Consider the following 24,212-nt stretch of genomic DNA (forward strand, 5'->3'; position numbering starts at 1 on the left):
GCAAGGCCAAATATTCTACTGGCAAAAATAATTGTGACATTATAAGCTGCATCTACATTTTTTTTTCTGTCATAGCTGTGTTAGAGGTGTTTTTTGTTTTTGTTTTGTTTTGTTTTGTTTTTCTTCTCTTCCTCATCTTCCTTGATATATTGGCTAAACTTTATAAGGTAGAGCTGGCCTTACAATATCATAAGCTACTCTCCAGAGATTGTGAATCAAATACTGATTTAATTAAAATACCATTACAAACTAAGAAGACAGAAAGGGTAATTGCAGATTGTACAATTGAATCTACACTTGAAATTAATTCTCTAGCATTATGATTTATCACTTTTTTTTATATCCTGTTCAGAATAATTCAGAATAACATGTTAGAAAGCCTACTATCAAATTTTTTTTTATTTTGTTTTGGTTTTTCGAGATCACGTTCAGCAAGCGGGTAGAATGAGTTTTCATTTTCTATCATCAAGTAAATATTTGTGTACGGTTTTCTGTTAAACATCTTTTTAGATAGAGACTCTGCTCAGATGAAGGTGATGTACTCTGTACTCAAATTCAGTGTTTAAAAACTCTGACCACTCATGAGAGGCCTGGAGCTTGAATCGTAGTGGAGAGGTATAGAAGCAATTCCAGGGGAAATTCCAGAAGTCTGGAAAAGCGCTAATATTATGCAAGTGGAATCCCCTTGGTAACTATGTGCCCAGTAGTCTGATATCTGTCCCAGGAAAAACAGTGCAAAAGCAATACAGGATTCAACGAACAAAGAATTAACAACTAGGAATATAATTAATGCGAGTCCATATAGTTTTGCGGAAAATAGGTGTTGTCAATCCTGATTCGTGGCTGTTTTTTTGTTTTTGTTTTTGATTTTTTTTAAGTGATAAATGTAGTTGATAAAGACAATATCATAGATCAGTGGTGAGCAACCTGCAGCTCACAGGCTGAATGTGTACCACTGGGGGTCTACATGGGTTCTGTGGATCCGCTGCCTTCCTTCTTTCCCATGTGCCTCTTGCACACTGGAGCCCCACACATCTTACTCCTCTCCCTGCTTCCCAGCACTTTTGGAGTGCCTCACGTTGTCTGATTTGTGCTCTGACTCCTCTCTTCGTTCTGCCCCCTAGAGCTTTAAACAGCTGCAAACAGCTGATTTGCAGCATTCCAACTCTAGGAAGCTTGTGGTGCTCCGAGGAAGGGGGAGGAGTAAGAAGTAGGAATTGCCATGCCCTGGTGCCCCAATATGCAAGATGCATATGAAGGAGGGGCCAGATGGGGCAGTAATCACTAATTCCTTCAGCATTTCTGATAACACAATCTCTATATAACTTTATTATGCCAGTACGGAATGGCTTTCATAGTGCTGTTTTCAGAACAAGACCTAGTTTTGCTGTTGCCATTCTTTGTTGGCTTGTAAACTATGAATCAACTTTAAAGTTCCTTTTCAATATTTTGTTACTAAACTCTGGTAGACTACAATGTAAACATTTTTTACTTAGCATTTTATTTTAAAATTTTACAATGACTTGTTAGAATTTTAAGTGTAAAATCTCTAATTAGTTTGCAGATGCTGAAGGTTATTTTGCTGCTTGTACAACAGATAATACTATAAACAGTTCTTTGGTAAGTAGCTTAATTTGTTTGTGTGGTCATGACACCGCTATGTTTGTCCATGATTTTCTTCCTATTTTAAAAATTAAATTTACAGGCATTCAGGAAATAAGATCAGTTATGTTCTTCCTCTAATGAAAATGACTGAAATGCATTTAGTTAAAATGGCAGTCATGTGTCATGTAAGCAGTAGTTCTACTTTCAGTGGGAGAGGCGAGATTGCTGCTGAAATGGAACAAGAATGTTGATTGGGCTATAAAAGAGATATCAGTATGTCATACAAAGGAAACATTCCCAGGTTCAGCTCAGTTTTTGCAAAGCAAAATGTGCAGAGCCAGCAATAAATCCAAACAGATAAGGCAGCGGTCATCAGCCTTTCATAAGTGGCATGCCAAGATTTAACTTACTCATAGATCTGTGTGCCGGGTTGGGGAGGGCAGGAACAGACTGGGTACGGAAACCATATTTTCTGAACCAGCTGCAGTTAGGGAGAATGATTTAATGTAAATTATGAAACAGATTAAGTGTTTTAACTTTCTCATGTTAGCTTAGCAAACTTCATTTTAAATAAAGTAAAATATTATGTCCAATGTAAATGGTTTCAATATTTTCTTTATTTATGGCAGGGACAAGGAACCTTTTTTGGGTCAGGGGTCACTGAGCCACAGAAAAAATCAGTTGGGGACCATACAAGTGAAAAGCAAAACAACTCCTCCAAAACCCCCTAACGCTCACTGATGTGGCCCCCAACTGAGACACACCTCACTCCCCTGGTGCTTCAGCCTCATGGGATAAGGGGAAGGGACAGGGGGAACTGAGGGTCAGGGTTTCCCATAGGCCAGATTTACTTTCCTAGGTTTCTGGAGTTAGTGGATTTGTGTACCCCCTTAGGCCCTGGGGTAGGGACAAACATGAGGGGTTCAATGTGCGAGTCAGGGCTGCCAGTGAGTAGGATAGGGATGAGGTATAGGATCTGGAAGGGGGCTGGGGTACAGAAGCAGGCTGGGAGTAGGGTGTCTGGCCAGGGGGAGGGAGCAGGAGCAAGGGGAGGGTGCAGTGTGTGGCTAGGAAGGAGGGTGCAGGCCCAGTTGCCATGGCCACACCACCAGCCCCTACTACCCGCAGCCATGCAGTCTGGGGCTGACCCACTACCACAGCCCACATGGTTTGGGGTCTCCCCGGATGCCCTGCTGCCAGCACGGTCTGGGGCCAGTCCCAGACACCCAGCTGCCACTGCCAACACAGTTGTGGCTAGCCCTGATGCTACGCAGTCCTAGACTGGCCCCGGACCATGTGGCTGTAGTAGCAGCGCTTCTGGGGCTGGCCCTGACTGCATGGCCACGACGCCTCTGGTTCCGGCCGAGGTGCTGCTGAGGAGCCTCAGCCCCAGCGCTGCGTCCTCCCACTGCAGCCTTACCACTCTCCAACTTTGCAGGGGAGGAGGGATGGGGCTGAGCTCCCTCCTGCATGCTGCTGAAAATTGGCTCACATACTATAAGTGGCTCGCATGCTGTAGGTTGCTGACCTCTGAGCTAAGGCCTTTCAATAGTGATTCAGGTAGAAGAGAACACATTAACATACCACGAGCCCATCTTACAGCTTGAAAGAAAATGGAGTATCTATCATCTTTTCTTCTCTGAAATACATTTCCAGCCTGGTTTACTATATAGGTGATACTGTTAGTCTTCACGTTTAAATGTTGTTGGGCCCTATATACTGGTTGATATATTTGAATTGGGTGGGGAGATGGTGATGCTGCTTAAGTATTCTGATGCTCATGGAATTTGTTTTTCCATTAGTATTTTGTTTCCAGATATTGTGAGATTTAGTTGGGATTGGTCCTGCCTAAAGCAGGGGGCTGGACTTGATGACCTTCTGAGGTCTCTTCCAGTTCTATGATTCTAACAGTTTAAATGTTTTGTTTAATTACTTGTCCTGCTGCATTTCAGAGTGAACCTTTGTATGTTCCTGTAAAGTTTCATGACTTACCCAGTGAAAAGAATGGCAATGCTAACGGTGATACTGAAAAAAGTGAGTAAAGAGTTCCAAATTTTAAATTGCTCATTGGTACAGGGACTATTTTTGTGACTCTATTGCCCCTCTCATGGTTACAGAGCTAGTTCCACCCCTATTCTGTTCTTGGTCTCTGTGAGCGAATCCCCCTCAGATGTCAGGTCCTCAGGATGAAATCCTGATCCCAGGGTGAAGTCATTGCCTTCAGAGGGGCCAGGGTTTTGTCACACAACTAGAAACAGAAGATGAAATCATTCAGTCTCATTGAGCTAACCTCTCTTTTGTTATGGAGTCTTTTTATAAGTTTAAAATGTTACAGGCAATTTTGTGAGACTAGAAAAACTAACTTGAATTTTCACAGGCATGCAGATTGATGGGACCTTTAATATATTTGATGTTTATTTCTTTAAAACAAAATTATTGAAATATTATGTATTTTTAAAAATACAGTGAGCATACGAAGTACAGGGAAAAATAAAGTACCCAGCTGCATTGTGACGTTACTCTGAATAGACCATAATAATTAATTAAAGCAAATATGAGGTCCTTTTCCAGTAGTACCCAATTAAGTAGTAAAAATGCTGTTTTGTTTAAAAACTAACTAAAGCAAATATTTTGTTGAAGTTTCATATCATGATTTGTGAACTGCTGTAATCAATGGGATCAAACATTTTTTTCTGTGTTCTTGAGTGAAAAGTTGAATGATCATGTGCCACTTTGTTTTTTCCTTAAGCTCCCAAAAAGCCTCGTGTAAGGTTCAGTAATATTATGGAGATTCGACAACTCCCATCGAACCATGCATTGGAAGCAAAGTTGTCTCGCATGTCATATCCAACTGTTAAGGAGCAGGAGTCAATATTAAAAACTGTAGGGAAACTCACTGCAACTCAAGTAGCAAAAATCAGCTTTTTCTTTTGCTTTGTGGTATGTGCTTTGTTCTTTAAGAAAATTATTAAATATAGCTGCAAATATAGAACTGTTTTATATAGGAATGAAAATGAACTTGTATTTAATGTGGGAGTGTGATCTATATTTTATCAGTATTTTTTTCTCATATATTCTAAATACGGTATAACTTTTGATCTGTAATTCCCTAAAATGCAACTCTGAGCAGTACAAGTGGGTTCTACTGCTGGCATAACCATTGCAAATTATGTCATACTCTCCACTGTTTGGAATGGGTGTGGTAAGTCACTCTCTAGTTTTGCACTGGCAGAAATCCAGGGTTACTTACACACCAGCTGCTATTCCTTCCTTGTACAGTGAAGTGGGGTCTTTGTGGATGTAGAACTGCCTTTTGGGGAATAGAGAAGGGAAAAGGGCCTGCAAATACATCTGTTGCCCTGTTCTCTTTCTGTGTAACTTGAAAGTTGCCACCACATTCTGTCTCATCCTGTGGCATTGTACACAGCCTGGCAGAGGATGTCCTCAACTCTACCCTGTGAGAAGGTAGGGCTGCAAGATGTTCTCCTCCTTATCAGCAGACTGGTCATCTTGGCATACTTCTGCAGCAGTTTTCAGTCTCACAGAAAAACAGAGGTGAGAGTGGTGTGTTTCTTAGGAGACAGCATTGACGAGGAAGATAACAAAGCAGTGATGACCTTTCTAGCAGTGGCTCCACTACTGCTAGAGAAGTTTTATTTAAAACATGGTAAAGAATAAGTCACATGCAGCTCTGCAACCAACAGAAGATGCTTCATAGTTATAGTAGCTCTGGAGGTGCCTTGAACTGCTGTCCTGGCCAGAGGAAGGTGATTGGACAGCTGGAGTGTCCTGAGATGATGGATGTATTGATAGGCTGTCCATAGGATGTAAAGGAAAATTAGTTGCAGGTTTTATGTATCCAAAGGAGATTATGAAGTAATTACACTTTTAAGATTAATTTTCTATTTATGCCTATGTATCTAAACTCTCCAGAATAAGATTAATCTCTTTTATTTACAAATAAGTGTAACCTGTTCTAGGAGGCACCTCGGTTGTACCAATTTCTGTATTTTTCTTCGTGGTCATCATTCAGAAAGTAAAATCTTTTTTGAAATTTTTGGAGAATGGGTAGCTTGATGAAAAACATCTTTGAGGTAACATTATTACCGAGTTCTTGCCAAAGATATGCTCTAATATTTAGTGTGTTATAAATGTTAATCCTCACAAAATACCGCTGAGGAAATTGATCGATGTATCATCCACATTTTGGAGATGCCTTTTTTATATCCTCAAAATGTTATCAGACTCCAGTGTTTAAATGGGACAATAGTTAATTTAACCCCCATGAGAATGACCATACTAGGTCAGACCAAAGGTCCATCTAGCCCAGTAGCCTGTCTTTCATAATTTCAAAATGATGACTTGAGACTAAGTTGTTAGCTTTTTAGTTGTTGCTGATTTGCCGTTGCCATTTTCACCGATTATCTTCAGTGTGTATTTTTCGAAAGTGTGCAGTAATTATTGTAGACCCAGCTGAAACTGTTTCCTGTTTTCATCTCTGCTGTTTAATTCCTCAATCTCTTCTTAGGAATCATTGGAAGTTGATTTAGTCATTTATAAGGCAAAAGAAATTGTGTGCAAGCCTTGTTCTGATTGATCTTTGAGTATTTTAGTTCAAGTGGTATCACTGGTAAATACAGAAAATCTAAAAATTGCAGGAATTAATTAGGGATGTTAAAGAGCATTTGCTTATCAGCTAGTCTGTTGACTAGTCGATTTCCCCCCCCCCCCCCTTGCTGCCTCTATTGGATAGAGGCAGCAGAAGGGTGGGAGAAGTACTTCAAAGTGGCAGCGCTGCACAGCTGAGCCGGAGATAGCTGTGCAGCACTGCTGCTTTGAAACCCCAAGGTGGAGTTTCAAAGGGACAGCTGCTGCACAGCTGATCTGTGGCTCACCTGTGCGGCACTGCCCCTTTAAAAGGCAAAAGCTCTGGGTAGCCCTGGGTCAGCTGGGGAGTCCCCAGCTGACTCTGGGTTCTGGTTCCTCTGGGGAGTCCCCTACTCACCTCAGGCTCCATGGCTTTGAAATGCACAAGAGCCCCCACTGGGCACTCTTGTACGTTTCAAAGCAGGCACCTGCGTGCAGCCCGGAGTCAGTGGGACTTCCTGCTGGCCCCAGGCTGTGCATGGAGTTCCACATTCCTTCTTTGAAATGCACAAGAGCCCAGTAGGGGCTCTTGTACATTTCAAAGGAGGAATGCGGAAGTGCATATTGACTAGGCATTTTAACATCCCTAGAATTAATATGCAGGCAAAATGCTGTTTTAATACCTTTTGTGATTATCCATTTATTCATTGTACTATTTCCTTGTTCTGCAGTGGTTTTTGGCAAACTTCTCTTATCAAGAAGCACTTTCAGATGCACAAGTTGCCATAGTTAATATCCTATCTTCAACCTCTGGTAAGATATGCAATATGCCTTGTTAGAGCAACTGAAATAGCTTTAATTTATAAACAGCTCTCCTTGTTATGCAAATTTCATTAAATATCTCTTATCTTGAAGAAGCTGTAAGGTTTAAAAAAAACAAATATAAAAGTTTAGAAGTGTTCCCTGTATTGTTCCAAATTAATTTACTGTCTTTGTCTTCCCACTTTGCAAGTTGCTTTTGTTTGTCTTTATATTGTCCTGCACTACTTTATTTTTATAGTTAGGGAACTTTTGGGGCTATAGCAATTTAAAAAAAGATGTTTTAAATGGCTGCAACTTACTGTAAAAAAAAAAAAAAATCTGGTTCTTCACATGCTGAAGAAATTTTTTTTTTAAAAGTGAGATTCTTTTCTAGGACACTCAGCCACACCTGAGATTGCTGTACTGAATGTCCCTCACTGTGAGAGGGGTATTTTAAAGCTTCAGATTTGACTTTTTTTTTCTTCAGCAGCTCTTGTGAAATATACATTTGAAATAATGCACCGAGCAGAACCTCTTCCTTTCTGAAATCAGCAACATTTTGTTTTTAAGCTGATTGCTGTTGCACAGTTCCTGTACGCTTTTATGTTTTAACTGATGTGAGAAGAATAAAAACATAATTTTTAAAAACTGGGGCGGGGGAAAAAGCAGTATACTCCCATTGATCAGAGATAATGGATATTGTGAATATGATCACAACCAACTGGCACAGCTGCTATGCTGCAAAGAGCTGGTGATAACATTATAGGCTCTGGCTATAATAACCAGCAAAGAAGGGGGCAGGGAGGTGAAAGAAATTCAGTTGAGACTATGCAGAATAACCTGATGTGCGTAATTTGGAGGCATTAAGGACCTAAATAATAGTTTTAGTTTTGTGCATTTTACACTTGCATATCTCTCTCAAGAGAAAAAATCAGTTTTCAAGCACCCTTTCAAGTTTGCAACATAAAATCTAAGGTTTTTTTACAGTGGAAAATTTGCATGTGATGTCAAAATTAGAACTAATCAATTCCACTCTTTGGAGAGATGGGGAAAAAGTACCAAGCAGCAGTGTTTTTAGGACATGGTTACTCCGTCCATTGAAGTGTCTTAATTTAAATCCCTATGAGCTCTTTTTTGCATTTCTCATAGTTTTATTGGCCCCAAACCTGCAGTCTCTGTCCCTACTACGATCAACTAAATGAAACTTTTTGCCCGACAGTTTTGCTCTAATGTATAATTAGACTTAGTCTTTCAAAGCTGATACTTACCTTATTTGCAACCCAAAAGTAGTAGGCTGGTTTGGTCACTACTATTTCAAAAGAGTAATTCTGATAAACACTGCTTTTGGCATTGGCTGATTTGTTTTCTAAAACTTCATTGGTTCATTTCTTTTGCATGTTTAAATTGCAGTCTTCATTTTTCTTATGTGTTTTTACATGTCTCTGACATAAATTTTGCTTTTTGAATATAGACATTTTAATAATACAAGAAATGTAGGGACAAGTGGATACACTAATTCTATCACAGAGGTTCAAATTAAAATAGGGATGTGATAGTGTAAACATGCAACTGGTTTATGGTTACATGCACCCCCTCGCAGTACACACATGCTGCTGCCTCTGTCTATATCAGAGGCAGCAGTGCGGGGGGAGGAAAGAGGGCAGGTGGGAGCTCGTGTTCACAGGGAGCCGGCTTTTAGGCAGTTTACCTGCGAGGGCTGGCTCCCGGGGATCTGCTGGCCCCCTTCCATCCCGTGCTGCTGCCTCTAATACATTCCTAATTAAAAGTATTAAAACTAATCTGCAGTGATCAGCAAACATTTAAAACTGAGGTAGCGATAGTACAGTTTATTGAACAGGTAAATAACAAAGCTTGAAAAGATATGATGCAACTTTTTTATTTTCTTGTACAGGACTTTTTACCTTAATCTTAGCCGCAGTGTTTCCAAGTAACAGTGGAGATCGGTTTACTCTTTCCAAACTGTTAGCTGTTGTTTTAAGGTAGGAATGTGAACTCATAATCTCCAATACCCGTTCTCCAACCCTACCCTAAACAAGCCAGGGGGGTTTTTGAACTGTTTGAGAGAGCTGAATTTATTGGTGAAGAATGTTAGTATTTCAAGAATAGTAGATCTTAGCAGGTTTTTAGGAAAATAAACCTTAGAGTGCCTGTTTTTAAAATTTCACTTTTTTGACAACTGCTGTTACCAGGGGTCTTCCTCTAAATATAAATATTTGTTTAATTGAATTCTGTATATGCTAGTTGCTGAAGATTTACTGTTCAGCGTAACCAAAAGTTAGAATTAAAACACTGCTACAACTTGGTGGTAGTAGTATTAGGGATATAAAATCTAGTTTAATTAGTTAACTGGTTAAACATCAAATTTAACCGGTTAGCTGATTTAAATGGGAAGGGCGGAGGGGCTGGCACTGTGGGTAGGGACCGCTCCAGTCTGGATCCTCCAGCCCCACCCAGAATTGGGAGGCCCCTGAGGGCTGCTCCCAGGTAACAATTAACCATTACCCAGCAAGCATCACTCGTTAAGGGTGATGCTCACTGGGTAACTGGTTGCCCATACATGTCCCTAGGTAGTATTAGTCTGCTTTGAAATTGTTTGTTTTTTCATATGTTTTCATTTGAACTGTGGGGTCAGATGGCTTTGGTGTGTGGGCATTAAGGAGCTAATTTGAAGTTCAGCTAATTTTGACTTTTTAAACATTTGTGTCTGACAGTTATGTGCATGACTTCTAAATATTTAGATGGGATAGAAAAAATGATGCTGTGACATGTAATCATCTGGTTAGTTCACAATTTTGTTCAGTTATCATTCCAGACTCACAACTTATCATCTGCTCTGGGCTTTTCTGCTTCTTTACTGTCATTGGAGTGGTGATGTTTCAGATTCTTTTCTTTTATTAATCAGTTGAAGTGAATGTACTGCTCAACTGTAATTGGGCAGGGCGTCTTTAAACAATTCTGTTTTAGTAGTCATTTAATCTAATTTAAGTTGTAAGCATAGATTATAAAATTATTATTAGATAATAAATACCAACACATTTTTTACTGCTAGTTAATTTTTAGATTTTTTTTTAATGCAGATGGAACACATTAGAAGTGTAATGACAATCTCTCATGTCAGCTTTGTTCTCAGAAAGGCTTCGTCCATAGTTCAGTGAAGTCAATGCAAAGAGGCATATGGATTTAAATGAGCTCTGGAATAGGCTTTAAAGCACAGGTTCACCAAAAGCTGGATTCAGTCTAATTACAAATATCTAAAAACTGGTGTCTGTTTTTGTTGCTGTGCATGTGAGTTTAAAAAAAAAAAATGTGGCTTGCCTAACAGTTGATGGTTTTTCCTAGCATTGGCGGTGTAGTACTTGTTTATCTCTCTGGGTCTGCTGAGAAATCTGCTGAGAAATCTGCTGGAAGAGGTGCAATGGGTATATTAATTTTTATATTGCAAATTGAAGTACCAAGATAAACGTAATTTTTAAAAAAAATGCTCACAACTTCCACATGGGAGAAAGACAAGCTGTATAAATCTGCCAGGAAAAGTTATTTACTTGTTCCCATAATATAAGAACTAGGGGCCACCAAATGAAACTAATGGGCAACAGGTTTAAAACAAATAAAAGGAAATTCTTCTTCAAACAGCACATAGTCAATCTGTGGAACTCCTTGCCTGAGGAGGTTGTGAAGGCTAGGACTATAACAGGGTTTAAAAGAGAGCTAGATAAATTCATGGAGGTTAAGTCCATTAATGGCTATTAGCCAGTATGGGTAAGGAATGGTGTCCCTAGCCTCTGTTTGTCAGAGGGTAGAGATGGATGACAGGAGAGAGATTGCTTGATCATTACCTGTTCAGGTCACTCCCTCTGGGATACTTGGCATTGGCAGACAGGGTTCTGGGCTGGCTGCACCTTTGGTCTGACCCAGTATGGCCATTCTTACGTTCATGTCTTAGACTCTGGGAGTTGGTTTTAACTTGTTGCTGAAAGTGGCATGTTTTGGGGAATGTTTTCTATTAAACTCCCTTTCACTGTATGCATGTAGAGAATCACATCTTCAAAAGTTTCATTCATAGAATACGGTAATGGATCTACAAAAAACTGTTACAGTTAGTCTGATTCCTAACACTATGCAAAACCAATTTGTCTTAAAATAATATTTTTATTTTTATAGGTTCTCTGTGGTCTCTAGCAGGAGCAATGCTGTATGCTGTCTACATAGTTATGATAAAAAGAAAAGTAGACAGAGAAGATAAGCTTGATATACCAATGTTCTTCGGTAAGAATAGCAATATTATAATATAGATGTGACAACGCTGAAAGGAAAACTTTTATTTAAAGAATGATTAAATTCATTGTTCTTCAGGCCCCAATCCTGTAAACACTTAAATGTATATGTAAAGTTAAGCATATATGTGTTTGCAGGTTTAGAGCCTTAATCTTTTACTGAAGTATTCTCAGTACTATTCCATTCTAAGGGTCTGATCCTGAACAGTGTTGAGTAGCAGTTTTCATAGTAATAAGTAGGAGTCTCCATTGCATAACACATCTTATCGTAAGGCGGTCAGTGATAAGTAAGTGAGCCTCAGTTACTAGTTCCTGTGATGTGTATTTTTTTTGAATGAAAACTGAATTGCTCTGTTGAAATTTTCATAGTAGTACAGGTTTTGTAGGGAGCAGTTCAGTATGGTCTCTCCACTTTTCAGTGCCATAATTTCCAAAGTCTAAACTGTAAACCAGAAATAACGTATGGCACTGCAGAACCTTACTAAACTGCAAAAATGTAGTGTTCTGTCCTTACCTCTGAGAAGACTTAATAGCATAATGCTATTCTGAGTTTTCATATTAGTAATATTTCACATGTATTGGCATATCTTGAAATGTTAATACAAACTAAATGACAGTGATGAAATAAATGACCATAATAGATTTGGGTTCAGTTCCTTGCTAACTCTCACAAATCAGTAATTTGCAGCAAGTCTCCCAGTCTGTGTCAGTTAATAAGGCTCTGACAAACTCGGTGCAAAATTTATAAATAGTGCTCTCCAAAAATATCTACAAAATGTGGTAGCATGGATGAATTGCCAAGGAGACTGTTACAAGCATGTACAAAATTAGAATAGTGAAAGCACAAAAAGAGTTACACCTAGTAAGGGATGTGAGGCAGTAAGAGGCTGTTCTTTGAATACATTAGAAGCAAAAGAAAGAGAAGTGTAGGTGCACTACTTGGAGGGGAAGGAGAGCTAACTGATGTCATCAGCAAGGCTGAAGTATTTAATGCCCAGGGCTCAACAAATAATACTATCTACTCATCCGTGGCGAGTAGATTGCAACCTGGAAGATCGGGTTTGAGCGATCTGCGCATGCGCAGATCGCTGGACAGCGCGGCTGGCGAGCAGGGCTCGCCGCGGTTCGGCGAGCCCTGTTAATGCCTATTTTACTCAGTCTTCATTAGAATGGTTAATGGAGACCAGTACTCAGAGGGGAAGGATTGCAAGCCAAAATGGAGAAGAGCAGATTAAAGAACATTTAGATAATTTGGTAGGGCCTGATGAAATTCATGCTAAGGTACTTAAGGAAATAAGGGAAGCAATCTCAGAATTGTTAGTAATTATCTTTGAAAACTTGTGAAGAACAAATGAGGCTTCCAAGGGAGGTTGTTGAATCTCATTCAGAAGCTTTTAAAAACAAGTTGGACAAACACCTGTCTGGGATGGTCTGGGTTTCTTTGTCCTGCTGCAGTGTAGGGGCTGAATCTGGTGACCTCTGGAGGTACCTTCCTGCCCTACATATCTATGATTCTGTTATTTCATTTGAAAAATAGAACTGCTCTCCCAGTAAATGAAAGATTTTCAGACCTTCATGAGGTAGGCTGTGGCTTGATAGTGTCTTTTATATCATCACCTTTTTCATTGGAAATAGTATTAGCATTCCTTCAGTTATTCCTGCAATTACTTTTATTAAAAAACTAAAGTATTGAATATATTTTAGCTGTCTTGCTAAAGTAATTTTAACAGTTGGGAACATGTAAAGCCAGCACCATATGGTCAACTAGTTTTCCAGATCCACGAGCAAGTTGTCCATTAACTCATGTACCAAGCTCTGAAAACCACAATAGTAGCCCTTAACCTGGAATTAAATTCCTGATCTCTCTTTCCAAAGTTTGATCTTTTTGTTCTTATTTCACACATAGGCATGGACAACGTATTTTCTCAGACCCCTGTTTCAAGTGGACATTTGAATTCAGGCAGGAGCTCTTACCTGACCAGCACCACTTTTTAAAAGTTCATGATGGGGCTTTTTTTTTTTTTTAACTGTTTTATGCCCTGTTACTAGACCAGCTGTTGTACTGTAACCCCAGGTTGGAATAAAAAAACCTTCAGGAGTCTATCCTAATAGTTTTGGGACCCTCTCCTATTTAGCACTTCAGAAAGAGATGGTGGTTGTGACACCCTGGATTCCTTGTGCTTTAGATCATCCCTGTTGCAAGTGTAAATTCTTTCTTATTGAATTGGAAGAGGGAATTACTTGTGGAAAGTCCAATATCTATTCTGAATGTAGGGAACTACTAAAAGTGTCTCACATTGCAATAGGAATAACTCATTAAGGTAGTTTTTCTGCAGCTCTTGCCAATATTTGACCTGTAAGGGGAGAAGGAGAGAAAAATAATTAGGATGAAACTAAAAGGAAACTAACATTAATTTGATATTTATGTGCAGGTTTTGTAGGTCTTTTTAATCTGTTGCTGCTATGGCCAGGTTTCTTCCTACTTCATTATACTGGATTCGAGGCCTTTGAGATTCCCAGTAAACTGGTGTTAATGTGCATTGTCATTAATGGCCTTATTGGAACAGTTCTGTCAGAATTCCTCTGGCTGTGGTACGTACTGTTTACTTCATATAAGCTGTTGTTCTCTGATACATTACTTAAGGACTGTGAACTACTGAAGTGTCAGAATAATTAGGCTGTGTTTTTGTTTTCCAGTGATCTATAAAGGAATTGAATTATAGGAAGTCATCTGATACATCATAAAGTACTGTTTAAGAGCAATTAGCTTGGTAATTGTAAAGAGAAAATGGTTTGACATTATAGAAACTAGTGTACATATTATTTAGGACTAAAAAGAATAAACCCATTAGTTTTAGAATTGGCACATACTACAAAAATTGTATGAGGAAAGATGAAGAAATTTGAAGATCCTGCTTGTGCTGAAATTGTAGTGTTCTTGTGCTGATTTCTGCTGGAACAATACACTTAAAAATGAGCATTTATCTTCTTGGGTTATCTGAGTTTACATTATAAATACTATTTAATCACCAAGCTTGTGCAATACACTGGCAATTCAGTAATTCTGTCCAGAAATTAAGCACTTTCATAGTTTAAATCTTATCTAAATTAGATCTTTAAAAAAATGGTGGTACTGATACCTTAACTTGCATTAATCACTAGGGGATGAACTGAGAATGAGCAAGTCAGAAAACAAAATCTAGGATAATGTGGATGAGTCATTAACAGCAGGGATTGAACCCGAGGCTTCTGAGTTTAAGATCATAGACCTCCATATGGTCTGTGGGCTGCCAACCGTGGTCTGTCAGGATAAGCCACCGGTGGACTGTGAGAGAGTTCATTGATGTTGAGTATCTGCAGGCATTGCTTCCTGTAACTCCCCAGTTCACCATTCCTGCTTCCTGCAGCTCCTGTTGGCCAAGGACAGTGAACCGTGGCCATTAGTAGCTGCGGGGGGCCATGCCTGTGGAAACTCAGCATAAAGGAACTTGTCTTGCATTCTGTCTGTAGATTAGACCTGATAGGCCATGTGCAGACAGAGGGTCACAGGTTGCCCACCACTGTTCTACAGCATGAACAAAAGAAGTAGGATCAAGGGCTTCTGAATAGAGTGGCCTAGTGACTGGAGTGTGACTAAACACACCTGTGAAAGTTATATGTGTCTCAGAGAGCAGAGGCTCTCAGTATTTTGATGAGTTGTTAATTATTTGACAGGATATTTTCTTAATAAAGTCCATCTTGTAAATAATATATCTGTCTAAATGGCGGTATTACATGATGGCTGAAAAAAGATGCAAGATCAATACCCTGAAAAACAAAAATTGCCAAAGTGTAGACGAGTAAGATGTTCTTGTGTTGTAACACTTGTTTGAGCTGAAACCATTTAAATGTTGAGACCCCAGCTCCTGTATTAAGCTAGTGATTGGTTGCAGTGCAGTGAATAAGAAATCTCATCTTGTCCTCAGACTCTCCCTAAAATATTTCGATACTCAAAGTATCTTAGAATTGTTTCAATTCACATCAAATATACTTTTATTCCTGCAAATAAAACTAACAAACTGCAGTTGTTTTTCATTTGTTTAAATTATACTTACAGATATAAAATTCTTTGTGTACATTAAGGATGTTAAATATTAGCTAATTTACTAGTCGAGAAGTCGATGGAATTTCCGACCAGTTAGAGACAGAGTCAAAATAGCTGTGGATAGAGTGCGAAGAGCCACGTATTCTATATTTATTTTTATATATCTAGATAGATAGATAGATATAGTACACAAAATGTAGTGATAAAAACAACATTACAGGACATTTTGAACAAAAACCAATAAAAGTCTCTAGTCACTTAAAAAATTCACAGCCAGTCCACAGATCTTCAGAGAACTTGACAAGGAACAAACATCAAATTAAAAAATACACCCTTTAAAAATACAGTAATGTTTTCACACTTAAAAAAAAAAAAGCATCTTCACCATGTATTTTAAATTTAACACAACTGCCCTATTATGTCCTGTGAGTTTAAATTAAACTGAACTGAGAAGTAAATTAGCACAGTTCTTCCTTTGAAATGTACAAGAGTCCCCAGCTGAGCCCAGGCTCCACTCAACGCTGCCACTTTGAAATGCCGTCTCAGCGTTTCAAAGGGGCAGCGCCGCGCAGCTGATCCCAGGATCCTCTTCTCCGCCCCCATTTGCTGCCTCTGATAGATAGCAAGAGGAGGGGAATCAACTAGTTGACTGACTATCCCAGAAGCATTTTGAAGAAGAGCTGAGTGGCACATTTTGAGTCTTAATTATTACTTCATATTTATAGTTTTGAATTAAACTTCCTACTACTTAATTAGTGTGTGGTTGAATTACTTCTGTATTTGGAATAGCTTAAAGATGGTTTATGAAAATTACCTTTAAATGGGCTCTTGGGGAGCAGGAAATTTGGATTTCTGTATTTAATTCTGGATTAGAAAATGTTTTTGCTGCTGTGTAAAGAAGGCCTAAAGTTTGTTTGCTTCCCCTCTCTCCTAGTTACTCCAGTAAGAGTATTTGTCTTCTTTTTGAACTTTGGACATTATATTTATAATCTGTTGGTTTTTGTTCTGATGGGAGTCTCTCTGAAGAGGACCCAATGGCTTGACATGGGGGGAGGGAGGGGAAGATGTCTTTCATTTCTTAATTGAAGAAGTTAAATGCATTAAATCTTTCCCCAAAAATCTTTTCCAACTTATGTTCAAAGTGTTTGAATTTAATAGGCGTTGACAAAAATATAATACATTTTATGAATAAAAATCACATTCCCTTTCCTTTAACTAGATTTCATGAGCATGGTTTCTGTGATGTCATTGTTACTAATTCAGTAGTTATCCATATAATTACACAGAGAAGATTAACTGAATTTTTAAAAATAAAATAAAAGATTTTTCTTAAACTTAAGGTCTTGTTTAAAGTTGGTATGACCACTTGTCAGATAACAGGAGGAAGAGGTGGCTGTTTTCTCTGGGAAAACTTCATTTTGCCCAAAAAATTGAAACCTGAAAATCTTCAGTTGAAACCAGAATATTTTCATTTGGCAACATGTCAATGGTACATCATGAGAAAGAGAGTCTGTCTAGTAATCTGGCCCATAGATGAAAATGTGGTAGTAAAGCATCTGGATTACGTCTCTCTTGAGGCAATATGGTAGATTTTCAATCAGAAACTTTATTGGGGTGGGAATTGTTTTCCTGTTGCGGGGGAGAGGAAGGTTTGGAGGGGACTGTGGATGGGTTCTTCTTGGTTTGTTTTTAATACGTCAGTCTGGAAAGTTGAGGTTTTTTGTTCTTATTTTGGGGGTGTTTTTTAACAAAACATATTGTTTAGTAGGTCAGTTTTCAGTTGAAGTGGCTTTAATGGAAAATTTTGACTAGTAACTAGGAAGTTAAATTAAATTAAAATTGAAAAAATATATCTGGTGCCCTCTTTCTGACTTGATGATGGACATAAGGAAACAACAAAGGGCACAAGTTCTCTTCCTTCTTCCTCTTCTGGATTACTTGTAAAACTTTCTAATTACTGATTTGGATAGTCCACATATATCTGATATCATTAGCCCGGGGTGGGCCAGATGGTGGGCAGAATTCAGCTCGCAGACCCTAAGTCCTTTGATCCGGCCCACCTGGCTGCTCCCCTGCCCCGAGGCCAATTGAGACATGGGAACAAGGGAGTGCACAAAGTCTCCTCCTTCGCCAGGGGCACGCAGCTCCAGAGGGACCGGCCAGCTGGTCCAACAGCTGTGCATGCCCTGGCAGGGCGGGGGGAAGATGTATCCCTGGAAGACCTCTGCATATCCCCAGTTTAGAAACACTGCTCTAACTTACAGCATTTCTTAGTATCTGAAGTGGAGTTAACTTGATACCTAAATGGCTCAAACTAGGCAAGCCTTACCCTAAATCTTTTGTTGGGTCAATAATTTGTAAATTAATGAATACTTCAAATGCACAGTAATTCCACAAAGTGTCTTATTTTTTAAACTATATTCCACGGCTCAATCATGTGCACATTGAAGGTGCCTGATTATGGGTTTCGGCTTAAAACCATAACTAACAGTTAACCTTGATTAAATCTCTTCTGCACTTTAAATATGTCTTAATTTTTAAATAAGATTTTTATATTTTTTTAGGGGCTGCTTTCTTACCTCATCACTGATAGGCACACTTGCGCTAAGCCTTACAATACCTCTGTCCATAATAGCTGACATGTGCATGCGGAAGGTAATGTACATTTGATTACTGATAATATTTGAGCATCATTAATAGGCCTAAGTAGATGTCAGTGCCAGTGTCAAGTCTGAATGTACAGTATACATTATCGAGACTGAATTGTCAGTCATCCTTCCTATATGCACCCTAATCTTGTTTTGTTTGTATCCTAATATTGTTTGTTACTGCATATTTAATTTATCTCACTGAAATGCAGCTTGAATGAAAAGTAATTTAAATCACCAAACTCCCCCATTTCAGTTCTCTTGCTTGGTTTAATCATTTAACTAAATGTGTAAAACACCATGTAGTAACATCAGCCTTTAAATAGCAGCTTAATGGTGTAAAATCCTTTTTGTGTGTCTTGAAAATATTCAATTAATGATGTAAAAAGCCTGAGAGGTAATGTTGGCAAAAGATGAAGAATTTAAGGCTTAATCCTAGGTTTTATGAATACGGTTAATGTGATGGATTTGGTGTCAGATCACCTTGAGACTCACTGGATGTACTGAAAATACCACTGAGCCTGCCTAACCTGCCTTCTGTGGCGTCCCATCATTCTGTTCCATTCTGATACTGCTAGTATCTCCAGCACTGGCCCAGAGTTGGGGTCACAGCCCACAACAGAACAACACAGATACTAAGATCCACTCAGCTTTGGGAAGACTCAGTTAAAGAGGCTTGACATAGCACCCAGGTACACAGCTTCAGTGAGACAAAAACCCAAGATAAACCCATCTCACTATACATAAAGTTTATACAATGTGGGCTCATAAGCTGTTTTCCCCCTTTATCAATGAAAGAGAGATGTAGAGGTGTCCCCCTGAGTAACATTTAATAGTGGGTTTGTAATAAAATAATTAAGAATAGAAAGTAGGATTAAAGTGGTAGCAAGTGATAAGACAGATCCAAGTAAGTTACTGATCAAAATTTAAAAAAATCCTTTGCCAACTAAGCCTAATATACTAAGAAACTTGTTAGATACAATTTCCAACCCTAACAGTTCTAATCTTTTTCCACAAGAAAGGCAACCTACCAGCTTGGGCCTGATTCTTCCTCCTATTCAGTCATCTGTTTCCAGCAATCATCTTAGGTAGTAACCAAGGTTTTCCTGGCCTATGGCAGCAGCACCTCTTGTTTGATTTCATACCTTTATATAGATTTTGCTCAAGGTGAGACTCTTTTGTATTTCATTCAAACTTTGCTCATCTTGAGTGGAAAAGTACAGTGCCCAAAATGGTTTCCTGCATCAGGTGACCTGGTCACGTGTGTTTGTAGGACCATCCATAGTCCAGGCTCACAGGACAACCAAGACTATTCACAGCTCATTGTCTATATGCTGAGCATCAGTTTTTGAAGCCAGTATATATATTTTGTCTTTCTTACCTGTATCATTATTCTTCTTTGCGCCCGCCCACCCCCCCCAAAAAATATTGATCAACTGCATTTTGTCCTGATTAAAAGGAAAATTATGAAAGCTTTTTAATGTTGTGACAAATTTAAAGACGTGTCAGCAGTGATTAGCAATTCTTCAAGTGCTTGTTTATGTCCACTCTACAATAGATGTGCTTGCTCTCCACATGCACTGGTGCTGGAAGTTTTTCACCTAGCAGTACTCCTAGGGGAATGCCTCTAGCACCCCCTGGAGTGGTGCACTATAAAGGGACACTCTGCGCAACCCCCAGCCTCAGTTCCTTCTTGCCACCAGCTGCGGTGCACCAGATCTGCAGTGCTCCAGGCTCTGCTGTTGTCTTCTCCCTGTTAGTCATCTTCATAATTAATTTACCCATAGTATAGTACTGAATAGCTGGTCCCCTTAAAGACTTGAGGCTGGTTTGGGGTATACCCGAGTCTTTGGGGTTTAAATCTGGTGATTTGTGTAAACAGTTTGTGCTGGTCAGTGACCTGCAGAGGAGTTGCCTGTGTGTCACGTCAGCGACAAGTGCAAAATTGGCACTTAACCCTAAGACTAAGTGGCGGCAGGACACTTGACTTGGCACACTCCTCATGGAGCTGGCACTAACCTCAGTCCTCAGGTACGGAGTCACATCACCCTCCGTCTGTCCACAGGTAGAGCCCTGGGCCTGCTGGTGAATGAAAAAAAATCAGCGTTAGTACCGGTACAGAGAACAGAGTTCATAGGAGCAGTATTGGTCAGAGCATCCCTCCCCAGGGAACAGGTTCTAGGTTCTGTCAGACCTCATTGTGGGTGTCTCCTGGTTCCTAGTAATGACAGCCAGGACGTTTCTGCGCCTCTTGGGGCACATGGCGACATGTACGTCTTGTATTCAAGTGCTTGCTCATGTCCATTTCACCAGAGGTGACTACTTGCAGTATCCACTTGGAAGTGGGTAGGAGCCATGAACAAGAAGGCTGCAGGATCACTCTCATGGATCGGTTGTCGTCCCTAGTCTGGCAGACAATGGCATAGTATGCAGCAAAGATGTACACTGATGACCATGTAGGCGCCCTACAGATGTCCTGGATAGGGATGCGAGCCAGGAATGCTACCGACAAAGCCTGCACCTTATTTGAGAGTGCCTGCACAATTGGTGGTTACGTCAAATGATCCAGTTTGAAATTCTCTGGGGAGAGACCAGCTGACCCCTCAACTGGGTGGATTTCCAGAACAGCTTAGTTCTCTCCTAGTAAAAGGCCTGGACCCACTGCACAGCCAGTGAATGAAGGTGTGTCTCCGCATTAAAAGAGTGGGGTTTGTGACGACAAAGCCAGTAGGAAAATATCTTGGCCCTAATGGAAAGCTGATAACACTTTTGGTAGAAAGGCCAGATGTGGACGGAGCTGAACCTTGTTTTTATGGAAGACTATGTACCTGTGGTGTCCAACACACTAGCCACATGTGGCTATTTGACCGGTTGAGTGTGGCTAGTTCACTATAGCAGTAGCCACTGTAGTCCCATAGCAGGGCAGGGATCTGACCTTGGGAAAGAGAGGCTGCAGACTCTTGAGGAACCAGCCTGTCATGTCATGGGAGAAGACCATAAGGCCCTGCACTGGGAATGGGATACATGTATGGCTGCCAGGTGCACTTTGCTCATGTCCTTCCCACAATAGGTATGTTGTTGTCTAGACATCGCCTGAGTCTCCCATTGAGAACACCCACTTCTCTCTCCCGTCCTATCCCTGGCACTCGACCCCCTCCTCTCCCACACTGCCCTTGGCTTACCCTATCCTTATGCAGACCACCACCCTCACATCTCTCCTCTGACTTGATACCTCCACTCCCTTTATATCTGGCATTTAATTCATCTGGTCCCAACGAAGAGCACTTACCCTGATCTCCCCCGCCTCCCAGCATGTTGACTTCCTCCCACACCCCCAGCAGAGCACCCATCCCAGCACTCCCTCCTGTGCCTAAAACCCTGAGAGTAATTTTGTTTAAGGACAAAAATGTAGTTTTCAGTGTTGTTTGTTCAGTACAAAGAAAACTTTAGAGGGAACATTGCTATTGTCATGTGTCTTGTTCAAATGCAGGTGGTCTTCTTGCTGTGTGTATTGCTTTATTTTTATGCAATTCCATGACCTTTTATAGTGGTTATTTCCCAAAATACAGTATCTTGTGGAAACTACTAGGCTTTTTGAAGTCTGGAATCGTTATTTGTTTTCAGTTATTGCATAAGGCTGACTTTCCCCACATCTTATTTTTTGGACATTTGGTTCAGCAACATCTGTATATGTTGTGAAGTATGTTGTAGTGACATTTTAGGTGAGCCAATGTTTTTGTGGTAGGCTATTTTAAAAAGGCCTTTCTTCATGTGAAATGTCAGTCTCTACAAGAAAGAAAGACAGGCATCATGATGTCTGAATTCAAACCTGAATAATAATAGTGGAAGCACTAAATGTATATCTTCTGTTTGATACAAAGTGAAAATGTTTTAGGGTGTAGCTAATCTGTACAAAAACTACAAATAAAGTAAATTATTTCATGTGAATAATTAGTAAGTCTAAGCAAAACAAGCCTCATTGTCTTGCTCTTGAAACTTAAGTAATGAATGACTAGGACATAAGTAAATTGTGTTAAGAATATAAAAGTAAATGGAAAGTTCTTCAATAAAGCAAAGTAACTCTTTACAAAAAGAATAATAATTTCACTTCAGTGCAAGTAGGCAGCTGTATTTATATCTTTTTTTCTGAAATGTATAAGTTTTGAGTGTTATAGTTTGCTCAGTTCAAAGAGAACTTTTTTTATTTTTCATATTCTGAGGCAATTTGTTTAAATGTAGTTGTGTCAATTGTTGAAGGAACAAGCAACCCTCTTTCATAATTTCCAGAAAACTGGAGCAGTTCTCTGAACTATATACCCCAATAGTCTTAGTCCAGTCATTTAAATAAATGGAATTTATATTCTGTATAAGTAAAATACATAAAAGTACTGCAACTTCTGAAATGGAAGAAACAACATTAAAGCAACGTTTGACGATCTATGTGAGGCATACTTAATGCAATGGCAACATATAATCTCTTATCTTTCTATTTACTTTTATTACACCCATCACAATTATCTGAAAAGTTATTCTATATCTCTTTTTGACATTCATAATAGTAATAAGCCCAAAACATTTTAATAACAGATCTGATTTCTTATATTCGCTCTCATCTCAATTGCTTTTTCTTCTTTTCCTTATTTTAATAAATCTTTATCTACCTCTGTTTTCTCCACATTTCTGCTTAGAACATCTTTCTTAATCCTAGTCATCTGCATATATCCATTCCTTTCCTTCCTTAATCTTTTCCATCCTTTAGGTACAACACCCTCTGACCGTTTTCCTTACTCTTCATTTCCTGTTGCTTTTATTTCTGTTATCTCTTCACCCTTACTGAAAACTGCTGCTGCCTTTAGATAGGATCTGCTTTTGGCTACCTTTTTTCTTTTTAGCAATCTTTCCTCTACTTCACCTCCCCATAGACACTGCCACTAAGATAAGTGGTAATGATGTTAGGGGTCTTTCCCTCATCTGCCTCTTGCTTCCCTTTCAGCTTCAATTCGCACACTTGCCAAAGGTTGAACCTCCCAAATCTGTGACCACAAATGTTGTTGGACCAAAGAGCCCTGGAGGCTGGGAGCACAAGATAACTAGAGTCTTGCGTGGTTTGGGGAGCCCTGGCTGGGCCAGTGGGGGCTGGGGACCCCAGCCCTAGCAGTCCCAAGAACCCTGACAGGGAACCCACAGCAGCAGCAGAGCAACTTAGGGAGCCCTGATCCTGGCAGGGCTGGCTGGAAAGCGCTGGCCATGAACCCCAAGTCCTGGCTGGGAACCCCCAAAACAGCAGGGCTGGCCAGGGATCTCCGGCCAGGGAGCCCCAGCAGCAGTGGGGGTCGGTGGCTGGCCTCTCCTGTGGAGTCCCAGAGCCTAGAGAGGAACAAGGCATGAGCATGTGGCCTGCAAGGGAGCGTTGACCTCCCCTGGTCCAGCAAACTCTCTGATTTGGGATTGCTCATGTCCCAAGGGTGCTGGAGCAGGGCAGTCCAACATCTGTTTCATTTTCTTTTCGTATGATGGTCATCTGCCATCCAGGTCTTTGTCTTCCTGTCTGCCAGTCTTTCTCAGTCCTAGTTAACATCATCATGATTTGACCTAGGCAGGCTTCAGTCTTCAGTACCTTCTACTGTTCAGCTCTTCTGGATAGAACTAGCTCAAGGGAGCATTCCTTACGAGGCTGGGTGCTTCAGGTTGGCCGTGACTCCTAAATAATTTGCTGCGCTCCTAAACACAGCAGCACTAAGGAAAAGGTAAAATGCACTAAAATATAAGACTTTTGCATGCTTCTTTAGACATTACAAGTCAAACTTGTAATTATACTGGTTCTAGTAAGTAATAAAGCACTTTTCATCCACAGATCTCAAAGTGTTTTACAAAGAAAGTTATCATAATCCCCATTTAACTGATAGAGAAACTGAGTCCTGGAGAGTTAATTGACGGGCACAAGGTCAAGCAGCACAATAATGGCAGTGCCAGAAATTAAACTCATATCCCTTTAGTTCTAATCCAATGGCCTATTCATTCTGTCACACTGTCTCCAGGATTTTTAATGTACCATTACAAGCTCATTTAAATATTTATCTCCATTAGAATTTAATGTGGACAGCAGACAATTCTAATATCTGCATATTTAGATTGCTAAGAATGACGTGTTGTCCATACTGTCATTTAAACACCGAGGCTGTCTCTAAACTA

At 39.8% G+C, this 24,212-nt stretch overlaps 1 protein-coding gene across 13 annotated transcripts in view; it reads left to right on the forward strand.

Moving 5' to 3' along the window:
* The window catches only part of SLC35F5 (solute carrier family 35 member F5), a 51,091-nt gene that overhangs the window by 17,955 nt on the left and 8,924 nt on the right, over positions 1 to 24,212 (forward strand). For 12 of the 13 annotated variants that reach the window (XM_075933259.1, XM_075933266.1, XM_075933262.1 and 9 more), the window contains 9 exons: positions 1,558 to 1,620; positions 3,558 to 3,639; positions 4,355 to 4,545; positions 6,924 to 7,005; positions 8,906 to 8,993; positions 10,354 to 10,433; positions 11,176 to 11,280; positions 13,721 to 13,880; positions 17,937 to 18,027. In XM_075933259.1, the coding sequence (XP_075789374.1) occupies positions 1,558 to 1,620; positions 3,558 to 3,639; positions 4,355 to 4,545; positions 6,924 to 7,005; positions 8,906 to 8,993; positions 10,354 to 10,433; positions 11,176 to 11,280; positions 13,721 to 13,880; positions 17,937 to 18,027 (942 nt within the window). The remainder of the gene's footprint in view (positions 1 to 1,557; positions 1,621 to 3,557; positions 3,640 to 4,354; positions 4,546 to 6,923; positions 7,006 to 8,905; positions 8,994 to 10,353; positions 10,434 to 11,175; positions 11,281 to 13,720; positions 13,881 to 17,936; positions 18,028 to 24,212) is intronic. The other variant, XM_075933267.1, reaches the window with a different exon arrangement.

This window comes from Pelodiscus sinensis, chromosome 7, assembly GCF_049634645.1.
Source record: "Pelodiscus sinensis isolate JC-2024 chromosome 7, ASM4963464v1, whole genome shotgun sequence".
Classification (NCBI taxonomy): Eukaryota; Metazoa; Chordata; order Testudines; family Trionychidae; genus Pelodiscus; species Pelodiscus sinensis.